Below are 15,687 nucleotides of genomic sequence, written 5' to 3' on the forward strand. Positions count from 1 at the left end.
CCTGCCCCTAGCCTACCCCCCAGTTTCCTAGATATGAGAAAATCCTGGGAGAGGAATGATTTAAAAAAAAAATTCTCAATGTGCTCACACATTCAGTGTCTATGAGTCCATCCATACATCATTGGATTTTATCCTCAAAACAATACTACTTGGCAATTACTGCATTGTTATTCCCATGTTACAGATGAAGAAACTGCAGCCCAGAAAGTCCTATAGAAGCTGCTGAATGACATAGCCAGCCTGGTTCTTGTGCTGGGTGAAAGAAATGAAAACAATATTCTTCTAGGAGAAGCAGGTAGGAAGAAAGGAAAGAAGGAGAAGGGAAAGTAGAAGAAATTTAAAAGAGTAACCCCAGTACAGAAGGGGTTCATGGAAGGGTAAACCAGGCAAAGAGATGAGGACAGATCAACTGGATGGAGGTGGACTCTGTCTAGACCCACAGGTCCACTGATGGTCAGGAACACCCTGTTGCCTTTGTTCAGGACCCAGAGCCTAAGGCCTCGGGTATCCTACCCATGTCAGGCACCAGAGAGGGTGCAAGGAAGGTTTTTTTTTCATAGGCCAGGCTCAGGCCGTGTCTGCAAATGCCCCCCATGGGCACCTGAGGCAGGAAGGCTGGTGGAACCTCCACAGAGTCACACCAGTAAGCCCAAACCTAGTGTACTGTCTGTTTGTTAATGGGGATAGATTATGTGAAAAGGAGGGTGGCCTGACCAAGGACCCCCTGCTGGGGTAACCTCAAAGCCAAATTACAGGCAATGGCTTTCTTCTTGCTGCTGTCCTTGAAGGGCATCAATAGCAGGGCCAGGAAGGCAAACCATGGGGGAGCAATAGACTTGCCCCCTACTTTGACACCCCATGAGATTGTAGAGTACAGTGGTAGGCAAAAGTGGGGAACTGGGTCACTCAGCAATTCATTAACAGTGTTCATGATCAGCCTCAGAGTCTGTGCTTCTAACCACTATGTCACACTGCCTGCAGGAGACTTAGACCCCTGCCTATGCCCACTCTGAGAGGGCTTGGTCAGAAGTTCTAGGAATACCCCTAGCATTCCAGTGCCTCCATGGCTGGGTCAGCTCTTGGATTTGTTTCCTCTCCTTTATAAGATCACTAGGGTTGGCATTTATGTCACTGTGCTTGGCCTTCTTGGTGCCTCTGGAACCCCCTATGCCTACCTGGTCCATGGTCCCATAACATCCTGCTCTGTCTCCCACCCCAGCAATAGCTCCTCCCTACCAGGGCATCTTTGTCCACACTAAGCTTGACTTCCTGCTCTCTGGCCAGTGCTGTTTGGGAGTCAGGCCTGCGAGCTCCAGATGCACCTCACCTGCTCAAAAGCCATGAATGAACCTCACATTCCCACTGGCTGTGGGAAGACCATGTGAACTGCCCACCCACTGACTCATCGGAGCCACCAGAGGGGAAATACTAGCTTAGACCCATTAGGAAATTGATAAAACTGAGGCTCAGAGAGGTTAAGCAACTTGTGCAAAGTTACCCATTTTAAGGGCAAGTCCAATTAGGTCTGATCACTCCAGAGCAAAAACCTGCATCAGAACCTCCTAAGAAACTTTTTTAAAAAGATGTAGATTTGGGGCTGGTATATGGCTGGGAGGTGGCCACTTCCTAGAATGTGTGAAGCCCTGGGTTCAATTCCTAGCAGCATGCACAAATTTTAAAAAATGGATTTTTATGGAGGCGTATGCATAGGAATCTATGTACTTATAAAAGTTGCCCTGTGGGTAGAGCCTAGTACCTACCACATTGTGGTGTGCCTTTGTCTAGCTCCTAGAACAGAGGGTTGGGGCAAGGGTGCCAAGGCCAAGTACCAGGGAGGCCTGGGCAAAACAATGGCTATGATCTTCTGAGCATTTACTGTGTGCTAGCATAGGGCTTCACCCTCACATGGACCCCCCCTTTTTATCTTCACTCCTCCCTCTGACAGAGATATGTTTACTAGAGGAAACTGAGACTCAGAGAAAGTTGATTACAAGGCATCAAGAAAGGGAGTTGAAGCCTCTTGCAGACCTCTCTTTCCCCCAAGATGAAAGGGAGCAAAAAATGGGGCTTCCTAGATAATCACAGGTTGGAACCTTTGGATTCTACATTAGCACAGCCTCTACCTCCCATCGTTGGACCACAGGGCATTGCATCCATTTCTTCTCTGCTAAATGAGGCAGCTCCCTCCTGCTGCCTTGAGTTTCTAGACCTTGAATGAATGCCCTGGGTCCAGTGAGGACTGAGTCACCTCTCCCTAAAGTCTCTAAGATCAGGAGACCCAGAGTTTCCTGTCTGCCCTCTACTGGATGATTCCCTCTCTGGTCAAAGCCCCTGGACAAGCCTGTGGGGAAAGGTATGCCCCAAATGCATATGTGCCCAAGGGCTCATATGGAAGTCTCTCCCCTTCCCAGATCTTTTTAAAGGAAAGGGTAACAGTCCCACTATGATATCATGTGTTCATTCAGGACCCCCAAGAGTGAGGGTAGGGAGAGGGTGAAGACCTGAGGGAGGCCAGGCAAGTCCTTGAGACAGTCACAGAACCAACTAACCACCCTCTGGGAGGTGTGGAAGTGAGGCTATAAGCAGGTGGGTCAAGCCACCCACTTCACTCTGCATTGTCCTAGGAGGCAGCCACAGAAAGCCAGTTGTAGAGAGTACCCCAGCACTTTCCTGGTCACAGGCCTCAGTGTACAACCCTGTGGCCCATAGCTCCAGAGATGGGAACTGTCGGCATCCTAGAGAACTTCCTGTGGACAACTCTAGCTCCATAAGTCTAAAGGCCCAGAGCCCTAGAGGTATATGGCAGATAGAATAAGGTCCAGTGTCTGCAAGGTAGCTCTCCTGGGCTGGCAGACCTGTGAAGTGTGGCCCACCCATCAGCAGGCAGACTGTGGATATCTTGGCCCAGCCCCAAGTCAGCCTCTGTCTTGGCAGCTCCTCCTTCTGCCTGCCAGAGTGACTTCACTTTGACTTCATATCTGCAGAGTGATGTGCAGATCGCTTATTCAGCCCTGAGATCAGCCAGGGATGAGGGTGGGGCTCTGCACACAGCAGAAGACAGCTTGTTCAGGGGCACCCTTGGCCCAGGGTTCTGGACTTGCACACTACAAGGCCCCATTGGCTTCCATTCCTCTATCCCTCTGCACCTAGGTGGAGGCCAGACCTCAAAAAGAAGGTGCAGGTTGGGTGAGAATGATGGACCTTCCCTAGAGGCCCACAATCCACATACAACCTCACTCCAAGACCTTCCATTTAGGGTACAGAGGCTTCCTCTGTAAATCCATGGGCAACATTTCTTTGAGGAGGGGGAACTCAATTCTAGGCTCCTGCTACCCACTTTCCTACTCTGTCTGTCCTACATCCTCAGAGTTGTTCTATTTAGAGGAGGGCAGGGCACCCACCATGCACCCCATTAGGCTACCAGTGTCAGATCTCTTTGAAAGGTGTGCCTGAGCCAGTTTCCTGGTCCCATTGGTTATTTCAGACCTAGGGTTCACAAACTAGACCTAGGGGACCCCCACTCTTTCCACCAGAAGATATTCTAAACTAGAAGACTACTCTCCCGCCTTCCTTTCTCTGCCGGTTTCCTCCACTCCTTATGCCTCTGGCCCCAGAAAAGGCCAAGCTCGCATGGCGCATCCCTCCTCTGAGAAATGGCGGAGGATGCGCTCCAAGCCCGGAGCCTGTGAGAAGGGCTCTGGCCTAATCTCTAAGACTATTTGGGCGCACCGGCAGCCAGTCAGCCAGACCCTGCATTCCCACGTGGCTTCTCTGCCTTCTTTGGGCGGCCAGAAAGGGCGAAACTCAAGGACCACAAGCAGGCAGACAAGATGAGAAAGTGGATGTATGTGTGCATGTTCCTGGATCCAGGCGACGGATAGCAGACCCGCACCGCACCCCATTCCGCAAGCACCCGGTTCTCCCAGGCGCCTGGGCCAGGGCTGCACAGCACGTCCCATATCCGACTCCTACCGGTGCCCCGCCTGCACCCCGCACTGACCCCAACTATACCCGGAGCCCCGCCCCTAATCCGCACCCTGGCCCCGCCCGGCCCGCTCCCCCACACACACACCCGCGCGCCGCCCCGCCCCTGCCCGCTGCTCGGGCTCAGCCCGCGACAGCCTTGCCTCAGTCCTGGGAGCGGAGCCCAGAGCGCAGCAGCCGAGAGCGCCCCGGAGTCCGCGCCCAGGGTCCCGCCCCGACGCACCGCGCCCGCAGTGTCCACTGTGCCCGCTGCTTCACGGACTGGCATGGGGCGGCCGGGTTGAGCGCCGCACCTCACCGCCAAGACCCGCCACTCTCCAGCCGCGGCCCCTGAGCGCACCGGCGATGGCGAAGGCGACGTCCGGCGCCGCGGGGCTGCGGCTGTTGCTGCTGCTGCCGCTGCTAGGAGAAGGTGAGTCCTGGCTGGCGTCCTCGGCGGCTGGGCTGAAGTTAGCGCTGCGCGCTGAGCGGCGGAGGGGACGCTTTCAGAACCGCGTTTGTTGGCGGCGGGTAACGGGCAGCAGGTTGCGCGGTGGCTGGTCGGTTGGCCTCAATTGGGAGTGAGGTTGTGATGGCCGGAGGCGGGCAGAGCGCCGCGGGCTCAGTGCTGGGCGGGTCTTGGCGGAGAGAGCGGGACGCGGGCGGGTTGGCGAGGGGTCGGTGTCCAGAGCCCAAGCAGCAGCCGTGCGTCTTAGGCTGGTCTTGCCTCCAGCCGCAGCTACGTCTTGGAGCAAAGCGGATGGACCATTCAGGCATTTGGGCACAGACAGGAGCTAATGGGTCAGGTAGCCACAAGATGCCTGCGACCTGCGCGGGGAGTTCTATTTCTGCAGAAGATCACTGTGTCCTGGTTTTCTTTTCGCGCTTCACTTCCGTGCATTCTCCTTCAGCTCTGTTGTCCCAGCTGGCTGAGTGGAGCGGAGGCTCTTTCATAGAAGATTGCTTTTCTCTTGTATTTTTGTTGCCCGCGTCTTTAAAATCCTAAAAGCCTATGGTTTCTGGGTTGTCTTCCCCTTGAGGGCCCTCGGTGGCCCGAGCCCCACCCGGCAACCAACAGACTCCTGTACCGCTGGCCTAGACTTACCTAGAGGGGCGGTTTTTGAGCTATAGGACGGCTCAGAGCGCTTCCGACCATCTTGTGGTATATGCGCTGTAGGATCCCAGTACTAGGTGTGGCCTTGGAAGTGTTGGTCACTGCCCCCACTGCCAACCTCAGACATAATGAACAACAAGGCTGAAGAACTATTGACCGACTGTCTTGGCTGTACATTTTAGAGTCCCTCAAACTCTTCCTAACTTGACCCTCTCCTAGAGTACTTAACATAGGCACCAAGCATCAAGTTTTCCTAGGAGAGGGAAAGAGCCCCGGCTACCCTCCCCCACTCCTTACAAAAGGAGGCTTTGGAAACCGAAGTCCAGTCACCCTGCCTCTATCCCCAGGTCCTTCACAGACTTTATATTCACAGACCTTCCCAAGGTTTCATTTGTGGTTCTGGTTCCTCAGCACAACAGAGACTGGGGTAGAATGGGTGCATGGTAGAAAGAGAAGGCAGGGGAGAAGCCCATTCCTTTCATTGGGGAAGAATGGAAATGGGGAGTCTGTTTCTAGATTTGGGACTGTGGAGTCACAGTCAGCAAGGGGGAGGCAGGAAGGAGGCTGTGCACAGGATAAAAGTAAACACAAAAGTTAACACCCGAGTTCTAAAGCTGTCCTGTGACTTTGGGTTGCAATTTTGCAATGTGGGTGTGTGGTTAGTTGTGGGAAGCTCATGTGCTGGGCAACCTCCCCATGCCCTTCCAGCCTTAGCTGGGTGTCCACCAAGTCCTTAGGGACCAGCCAGGGGTGGGGTGGGTCTGGCCTGTGGCACTTGTGGGATGGCAGGTAGCCTTCTGTGCCAAGAAACCTGACACTTGAGCTAGGTAATCACAGTCATCCTCCCCAATCCTAGGAACATAAGTCCCTGTCACCCACCACCTCCCCTGGGATGATCAAGAAACCAGGATTAGCGGCACTGGGGGTGGAATGGCAGCCTTGCATCCAAGAGGAGACAATTGGATCCTTTAGAGAGGCCTTCAAGGGCTCTTAATCAGAAGCAGCAGCTGTGGGGCTGTGGAGCTTTGCTCTATTGGAGCTGCTCTAGGCTGCTACTAGGGAGCCCTCGCAGCTCACTGGGCACACACAGATGGGGAGCAGCTTGGCCTCCAACGCCCTCTTGTGGAAGCAATGGTCTAATGGCCCTGCCTGTTGCTCAGGAAATGGGCTGGGTCTCTAGAGGTGATGGGCCTTCCTTAGCTTACATTCACACTCACTTATGGTCATCACCAAGTCACTCTGCACCCTTTCTAATGAAGACATGCTCATGAGATTTATAGACATGTACTCTCACACATTGTGGCCTTGCTCCTTATACCCCCACCCTCAAACAGGTACCCCTGGAGACCCAGCCCCTCTCTACCTACTCTGATGTCTCTAGGATCTCATATGTACACCTAAGGACACACACCCCTAACCTCCTCATATACTTGGACACTACCCATCATCCCCAGTTTTCCTGGAACTAGAGTTGAGGATCCTCCCTCTAAAAGTTTTTTGAAGTTTGGGCTTTTCAATGCTCAGCACAGCTACAGCTCCATCCATTTCATGGAAAAGGACATGAGTCCTGGCATCTGGGGCTCCCTCTGCATGTCCCAGGCTAACCCACTTCTGCCCTCCCACAGCTTCTCAGCAAGTGTCTTGCCCCTCATCTTCCTGGCCTGACTTCTTGGATCCTTCAGAGTGATCACCCAGGGACACAGCTTTATTTCGTTTTTCCTTTACATCCTCCCCTGTCTTTGGCCAGTGAAGACTTGTCCTGCCTTACCGGGTTTACCTGAGCCATGACCTATCTCCCCCATCCCAGCCACTGAGCCCCTCTGGTTTCAAGGAGCTGCCTGCACCCCTCACTCTGGACTAGGCCAGCTGGTGGGTACATGAGGGCGGAGCTTGAAAGCAGATAGCAAATGGGAAAGTTTATTGAGTCCATTCACTAAATTGCCTTTATTCTGTAGAATTGCTTTAGGGACTAGCTAAGTAAATCACTGTTTCCTTGGTGGTGTGAAGAAAATGGGAAGCATTCACATAATGGGGCGCTAATGGCCTTTTAGCCAGGGGAGGAGAAAACTAATTTAAATTATGGTATCTGTTGAAATGGGAGCCCAGGGTGCCAAAGGGATGGGAGGCCCGGAAGCCACCACTTCCCCTGGGGCCTTCCTTTCTCTGCAGCCTAATAGAGGACCCTCTAGGTCCTCTTGCCTTCACTGGGGAAGGATGATGCCAGCAACAGACTCTCTATTGGGGCCTCACAGCATGCTGATCCTTGGCATCATACTGCCAGTTTATTAGCTCACTTTATTTTCCTGACACCCTACAAGGGCTTTGGTTTTATTTTCCCATTTCACAGATGAGAAAACTGAGGGTGCCCCAGTCTATGGACTCTGGAGCCCATGGAGAGCACAGAGGGATTCTTCCACCCCTAGTCCTCTACCTTTCAGCAAGCCCCTTCTCAGGCCATTGGTGATGGGTACTAGGGTGGAGCTGAGGAGGGGTCCTAGGAGAAGAAATGACTCTGTACCTAATCACCCACTCTTCAGGGCTCTGGGTACCCTGGGGACATCCTGGCCCAGATCTCAGTGTGACATGTGACACTGTGCTCACATACCTAAGCAGGGCCCCCTCTGGATCTCAGCAGAGTTCTTATACGGGTATTGCTTTCTTTGATGTCAGGGTCTGTTTAACTGGGAATCAGTACCAGGCATGGTCCTATAAGAGCCAGCCCAGAGAAAGACAACATGTGCTTTGGGCATGACAGGAAAATATCTATATACTAATGTGGTGCAGCCATGTGGCCAGGATACCCAGAATGTGGTCCTTGCACCCCTCATCTGCCTGGGCACCAAGCATCTGATAGAGCTGCTATGCTGAGGAGAGGGATAGAAGGACAAGAGGACTAGGCTTTAGGGGTGTAGAAGACTGGGACAGACTGGGAGAAGGAAGCACCCAGTTGGTACCCAGGAAGCAAGGGCAGAGTTGAAGAGGCAATCCACCTCTCCCCTCCTGTGGCACTTCCTTCCATCCTTGGGCAAGTGGCCATGTTTGCACTGTAGAATTCCCGTTCCTGTGGGGATGGAGGAGGATTCCTTCTGGTGCCGGGGCTGTACCTCCCTTCCCTGCAGGTCCTATCAGTCTGAAGATCTCAGTTCAGGCCTCCTTCTTTTCCATTTCTGCTGTGCTCTCCTCCTCTTTCTCATTTCCACAATTGTTTTCTTGTGCAAGTGACTTAATAGTAACAATAATGTAACAATGATCAGCAGATGAATTCCCCCCAAAGAGGAAGTACACTGTGCTCAGGGCTTTTCTACTGCTGTGGATGCATTTGGGGAGACCAGCAGAAGGGCCCCTTGAGTTGATATGTTGTTGCTTCTCATGAAGAGAAATGTAAAGTAAATCCTAAGCAGTTAACTCGTGTGTGTGTGTGTGTGTGTGTGTGTGTGTGAGAGAGAGAGAGAGAGAGAGAGAGAGAGAGAGAGAGATTTCACATAGAGGTCTACAACAGGCAGCAAGGCAAAGTTGGCATGAGAATGAGGGGTGGAACCATAGGTGAGATGCTGGCATGGGGGACCTTCTTTCTTCCAGGGTCTGCAAGGGCTATTCTCTGTGTTCTGTGGTATGGGGATGCTTCAGTCCCACGGAATCTGTGGAGTCAGTGTGACTGACTCAGAGGTCAAGTTCACAGGTCTCTCTAGAAGCTATGACTTGGTACTGCTCTCTTAGGCACTGAATCTGGTTGGGCTAGAAGGGGTTAAAGTCTGCTTCAACCTTCCCCATCCCACAGTAACAACCCTGGGTATAGATTTTAGGGGCGACAGAGAGTGTGCCTCCTAAAGCAAGGCTCTAGTGCCCCCTCTGTGAACCATGGAGAATAAGGCTGTCTCCTGATTGAGGCTCTAGAATACTGGGGAGTCCCTGTGGACTGAGTCTTCCTCCTTACTTCTACCCAGTCCCCCCACCATCTTCCTTCCCTGAGCTCTGAGACCATAGACAGGTTCTGAGCCAGCCTAGGCCTCTTTCAAGCTCTGGCCTTCTAACTGCTTGATTTTTATCCCCCCTGAAGACTGACAGGTATAAAGCCAGTGAATCCCTGAGCTGTCCACGTGAGACCATGTACAGTGCAGGAAAGGACAAGAGGAGACAGCAAGGTACTTCTGTTCTTCCCCTGATGAAGCTGGTTCTTCCCTCTAGAAGCCTAGCTGTGGAGTAGATGACACTGATGGGACTTGAAGGTGGTTGTTCAGGCACCACCTGGACCCTGAGGAAAGCAGGTGGCCAGCCCAGAGCAAACACTTCTATTTGAATTTGCTTTGTGGGTGGCTCCACAAAGTACAGCACCATGAGCACTACCACAGAAGAGTCACTGGTGCACCAGGACAGTGAGTGCTCACACGGGGGTCTGGCTGGTGTAGACTTTTCTCCTTGACCTCACTGATACCTAGTGGGGCTGGGCCTGGGGCTCTGCAGCCAACAGACCATTTAGTTCTGGGACCTATTTAAGGGAGATGTCTATGGCCCTGCACCTCAAGTCCTGAATAACATAAGTTCCTCTCCCAGTTTGGGGTGGTGGCTGCTGCACCTCACTGTGGTCCTGGGCCTTAGATCCTCTGTAACATGAAGTGCTAATGTCTGGGTTTTGCAAAGCCCAGGGTGCCCAGGATATATCTAAAAAGTAGCATGACCCTGGAGCAAGAGGTAGGAGAGGCTGGACAATGTTCAGCAAAACTGATTCCAATTTCCCATGTGTGCCTTTGTGATTCCAGAAAAGTCTTACCTTTGAGTTCCAGAAAGGGGAAGAAAAAAAAAAAACTTACCATGAATTTTCTACCTCTGAGCCTTTGGACCCACCCATTCTACAGAGTTTTGAGGCACCAGACCTAAAGGAGACTATGTCATTTTGCTTGTGTTCCATAAGTCAAAATTCCATCACAGGGCCCTTCTTACTGCAGGGGAGGCTGGTGGTACAGAGAACACAGGTTGCATCCCATGCACATTCCTCGGGTGTCTCCAAACTTTCAGTCTACTCACTACTTTTCCATGTAGGCCTCTCTGAACATTGTTCTGGTCAACACAGGAGGGCTGGGCACAGAAGCTGGGGGTGGGAAGAGGTGGCAAATTATTACAATTTTATTTATGTATTTATTTGGTATAATTCATGTAACTGTTTCTCAATGAACAGTATAGTAACACTTGGCACATTTAGTATTGTATGGGCATCACCTTTTTTTTTTTTTTTTTTTGGTTCCAACATATTTCCATCACTCCAAAAGGAACTCTATTACTGTTCCTGTTTTCCTTCCCCCTGCCCTGGCAACCACCAGTCTGCATTCTGTCTGTGGATTTGCCTATTCTGGATATTTCATGTAAACAGACCTTGCACCTGGCATAACTCAGCAATCTTGTTTTCAAAGTTCATCTACTTTGTAGCACATGCCAGGATGTTATTCCTTTTTAAGGATGAATAATATTCCTTTATATGGATATACCACTTTTATGTATCTGTTCATCTGTTGATGCACATTCGGGTGTTTTCCACTTTTTGACTTTATGAACAATGTTGCTGTGAACTTGATGTACAAGTATTTGAGACCCTGTTTTCAGTTCTAAGAGCGAAATCGCCACCAGGAACAGTGGTGGTGGTTCAGCACTGAGCTGAACCACCTGGGGCAGCAGCTCAGGAGGCTGAGGCAGAAGGATCGTAAATTCAAAGCCAGCCTCAGTACTTTAGTGAGGCCCTAAGCAACTTAGTGAGATTCTGTCTCAAAAAATACAAAGGGCTGGGGATGTAGCTCAGTGGTTAAGTGTCCCTCCAATCCCCAGTACAAAAAAAAAAAGTATAATTTCTATGACCCACCTATGTTTTGGTTTTTGAGGAAATATAAACCGTTCTCCACAGTAGCAGGATCATTTTACATTCCCACCAGCCATACGCAAAAGTTTACAATTTGTCCACACCCTCACCAACACTTGTTAATTTTTGCTATTCAGTTTGTTTGTTGATTTGATTGATTGATTGAGTTTAATCCTGACATAAAGTAGGTACAAAGTGGAATCTCTTTGTGGTTTTGGTTTGCACTTCCCTACTTACTAGTGATGTCCAGGACCTTTCCTTGTGTTTATTGGTCAGTTGTGTATCTTTGAAGAAGTATCTGTTCAAGTCCTTTGGCCATTTTTTAATTGGGTGGCTTGTATAATATGGTTTACTTTGGTCTGTCCTAGTTTCACCAAGTACGGCATCTGAGTCAGTGCCTGAGCCTCAGGTCCCTCATCATAAGGGTCACCTGATGTCCTCCTGTGGGCATCGATTCACCGTTGCCCCCTGGGAGCGTGAGGTTCTCAGAAGACCTGGACTCTAAGGCCACTTGAAGCACAAAGGTACTGGAAGGAATGGTGTCTCAGCTAGTGCAGGAGAAGCCAATGCCCTGGAACCTCCCAATAAAGGACAGAGGAATGGGAAAGTGCCAGGAATCAGCAGCCCCCACCCCCCACCCAACAAGGCAGACTACATAGGAGCCCAGGGCTGCCCTCTCTCACTCAGCCTCTATCCAGACTCTAAAAATAACCAGGCAGATCCGATATAAATTGATTACCGTAATTGTAGCTGTGATGTCATGCTCCTAGCCCTGGAGCCCTATTCCAGAGATGGCAGTGCACACAGAGGCAATGGCCTCCTCTTCTACATCCCTAGTCTGGAGGCCAGCCTGGGGATGGGAAGGCCTTGTCCAAGGAATGGGAGGAGGCTTTTATGGGTCCCAGCAGTCTGATTTGGTGCAGGGGACTGCAATTGGTGGAGAACTGGTCTCCCTTGGCAGGTGCTCTGTGTCCAGCCTGCCCTAATAGGGCTCCCAGGAAGAGGTTCTGTCCCCATTCACAGCTGGAGATGTAGTCAGAGAGGCTGAGCACTGAGCTGAGCCACACACAAGCAGTGAAGAAAGTGGGCTTGGGCCCACACCACCCCTGTGTTTCTACTCTTCATATCATGTTGAAATCTCTTCTTTGGATCTGGGCTCATGCTGTGTCTTATTGTCAGAGTCCTAGGAGAACACTTGTGGTCCTAATCCTGTTCTGGTGCCATGTCCCTCAACCCCAAGGGGCCCCATAGATCAGAGCCTGCCCCAATTTCCCTCACACCCACCATCCTGCCTCTCAGCCTTTGGTCAGGAGGCTTATTCCATGAATGTTCCTGCACAAACTTCACAGGGACTCAAAGAGGGGCAGAACTTGAGCTGAGGGAAGCCTTAACTTTCAGTGCAACACTCTCATTTTGCAGGTGGGGAAACTGAGAGTCAGAGAGAGAGATGAGTTGTCACACCTGGGGTATCAGTTAAGGACTTGTAACACAACTCTCTTCATCCCCTTCTCTGCATGACCACTCAGGTCCTGGGGTGGGGTTCCCTTTTATTCCTGAAGTTGAAGCCTTCAAGATCTTCACACCCAGAAGCTTAATCACAGGGCCCAGATGCCGGTGATATGCCCCCAGCACTGGTGTGCCATGGTGCCTCCAGGATCCCAGCTTGTCTAGCCCCAGGCACTGGTAGGGCTAGAACCTGATCTCTCAAAGGCTCCCCAGCTTCCTTTTCTCCATCCTCCTACCAGAGCAGACACTGGGGCCTTCTTTGTGCCTTCCTCCCCAGAGAGACACCTGCTTCTGCTCTAGACACTGAGGCAGCCTCCCTCCTGAAGGCTGTAGCTGCTATTGTTTTAGCCCATGATGAGGAGGACACATCTGAATCATAGGGCTGGCCTTCCAGCCACCTCCTGAGAACTGCAGCAGGGCCCAGTCACTTTTCAAGGTGCCTCTTATGGATACTGTGCCCCCAAGGACTATCCTTCCCCATTCTCCCCCTCCCCTACTTCCCCAAGGTGCAAGTTTTGTATAACTCTACTCGAGTTCAAAAGCAGGAGGGCCTCTATACCAAACGTTGCAATATCCACCTTCCCAAGCGTTTGGTAACACCAGGACCTAGTGAGGGTGGAGGGAATAACCCCTCCAGGCTCAATTCTCTTCTGTTCAGTGTGGATGGGCATGTGAGACCTCTAGCACTGAATGGGTGCCTGGAAGGTGCTCCCTCCACACAAGTGACCATTATTTGCCTGACCCTAGTGGGCAGGCACTGCCTAAGCAAACTTCCTCCTGGTCTCGCCTTCCTGGGCCTTCACCCCATTTCACTGAAATATTAAAGACTCAGTTTGTACAAGGAGGTTCTTGAGGCACCTGCATTTTTGAGGAGGCTGAGGGAAGGTTATTTACAATGGTTACTATGGTGGCATTTTTTTGGTCTGGGACCTCAGGCAAGTGACCTGGAGTCCCAGGTCTCAGGACCCTGGCTTTTCTGTGTGTACAGCTGTCACTGAGCAGAAGAGCCTGGGCTAGACTCTAGCTTAAGTGCTAGCTCACTCTGTGTCCTTGGGCAAGGTACTTAAACTTTCTCTGCCTCAGATTACTCCTCTGTGGGACAGGAATCCTAATAGCCACTACCTCGGACAGTTGGTGGTTTGATGCACATGACATGTTTAAAACAACTCTGTAGAAATCTTGGTTAACATCGAGCATGACAAAAAGGGTACTGAGGATGAGGTGTAAAAATGCTCAGGACCAACTCGTGGCTTGAGGAACTTTGAGATATGTGGGGTGACTGGTTTGTTTAAATTAGCATGTGGACATGCTCTGAGTCATGGTTTCCTGCTGGGTGCATGGACAACAGCTGCCCAGTTTAGAAGCACCAGGGTCACAGCCGGTGATGTCTTGTCCCTGTTTTATTGAGGCTGGTGTACAATGCAGTTGACGGGGGTCAAGGAGCACCACAGAAAGCCCCTGGAGCCAAGGGGGTCTGGTGACCTGCCCCCGGTCATTGGCAGGCCACTTGGGTGGTCAGTCCTTTTCTAGTCATTATTTGCCCTAGGAAAGAAATTAATTGTAACTTAATTGGCAGTTCCTTTGCATAGAAACCGGAAGGAGCTGCCAGTGAGGCTGGTGATTAAGTTGGTAGCAGCTGGGAAATCACATTTGAGCAAGAGTGTCCATCATCTCGACAAGGCCACTGCAGCTGGTCTGGGTGGTGTGGAAGAGTGGGTGGTGGCGGTGGCACATGCTGAGTGCAAGGCTGGGGCCCAAGACCCTCAGAGCAGAAGGTTGGGTCTGTGTGCAGAGGACAGTCCTGAGGTGCCGGCTCCCCCAATGCCCAATAGCTCCCAAACCTTAGCCCTGTCCCAGAACCCTTCCTCAGCTACAGCAGAAGTGAGGAATCCTCATAGCCCCTGCCTCTGACAATTGGTGGTTTGATGCATGTGACCTGTTTAAAACAGCACTATAGAAATCTCAGTTAATATTGAACATGACAAAAAGAGTGCTAGTATAGGGTGTAAAAATAGATGGGACCAACACTTGCTGATGACCTAGGGGTATAGGAGAGAGGTCCCAGTTGCAGTTCCACTATGAGTGTGAGATATGAATGTGAATTCTGCACTGACATTTCCCAGCACTGAGTAGGAACAGAGATGTCTTCATTCTGTAGAGGGAGCTCAGGTGGCATATATGAGAAAGAATGTGAGAGATGTGCTTCAGGTATACAAGGATAGCTGTGGTTCCTCCTCTGTTCAGTTGCTCTTACAGGCCACCAGCCGCCCTGCTGACTGGGTTCGCAGTAGGACAGATGTTTTGAGAGACACTGCACTGCTTTCTGGATCCTCTGCTTTGCTCTATGTAGAGGACCAGACTGGAGGGATGACGTGGCCAGAGCCTTGAGAGTTGTATTGTGCATGAAGTCTGAGCAGATGAAGCAGGAGAATTTGGGGCACGAGACTTAGACACCTCGGGAATAGGAACATGGAGATCCCCATAGTTCATTTCAGGAAGCCCTGACATCCCATGTGTACTAGGATAGCTGCTTGTTCCTCCCTCTGGGCTGGGCATCTAGGTTTCTCTTACCATGTGTTCAGCCCAGACCAAGATAGCCACTCAAACCTCATGGTGCCTTCAGAGGCACAGGCTTCCTGCTGAGGGTTGTTCACAGAATTTTGAAAAGAACAAATCAAAATCTAGGGCTGAGGATGCACTGATGACTAGTATTGAACAATAGGAAAATAGCTGGCTCAGACAATTACTGAGCACCCGGTACATACACTAAGCTATCTATACATCTGCAGAGAGTAGCATTTTCTTGACGGTTGTGCAGAGGCTTAAACTCAGGGCACCAGGATTGAAACAAGCTGTCAGACTTTCCACAAAGGTAGCATTGGCTTGTCAATACAGCTGGGCCAAGAGCCAGAAGCCCAAGCAGTTGGTTCCTATGTACCATCAAGTTACTAAAGCTTGCCTTATGCCTTTCCTTTACACCTTCTCCAGGGCAGGCATCAGGGAAGTTTCTGAGATTCAACAATAAGCAAGACAGACCCACTGCTGCTCCTGTGTGTTTTTAAAGCACAGCTTTCTTAAAACATCTAGCGAGAGCCAAGTCTGGCAAAGTTGCTTTCATTTGGAAGTCCTCAAAGCCATGAGTAGTGATGGTGAAGGTGGTGATGATGGTGGAGAAGATGGTTATGGGGGAGATGGAGATGATGTTTATGATTATAATGGTGGTGATGGGGATGGTGGACATGGTGATGATGGTGGTGGT

General features: G+C 51.0%; 1 protein-coding gene across 1 annotated transcript in view; it reads left to right on the forward strand.

Annotated features, from left to right (window-relative positions):
• The first annotated feature begins 4,323 nt into the window (after positions 1–4,323).
• Ret (ret proto-oncogene) overlaps positions 4,324–15,687 on the forward strand; it is a 51,483-nt gene continuing 40,119 nt past the window's right edge. Inside the window, exon 1 of the mRNA XM_076835284.1 lies at positions 4,324–4,396. Within this exon, the coding sequence (XP_076691399.1) occupies positions 4,330–4,396 (67 nt within the window). The 5' untranslated portion in view covers positions 4,324–4,329. The remainder of the gene's footprint in view (positions 4,397–15,687) is intronic.

Source organism: Callospermophilus lateralis, chromosome 15 (genome assembly GCF_048772815.1).
Source record: "Callospermophilus lateralis isolate mCalLat2 chromosome 15, mCalLat2.hap1, whole genome shotgun sequence".
NCBI lineage: Eukaryota > Metazoa > Chordata > Mammalia > Rodentia > Sciuridae > Callospermophilus > Callospermophilus lateralis.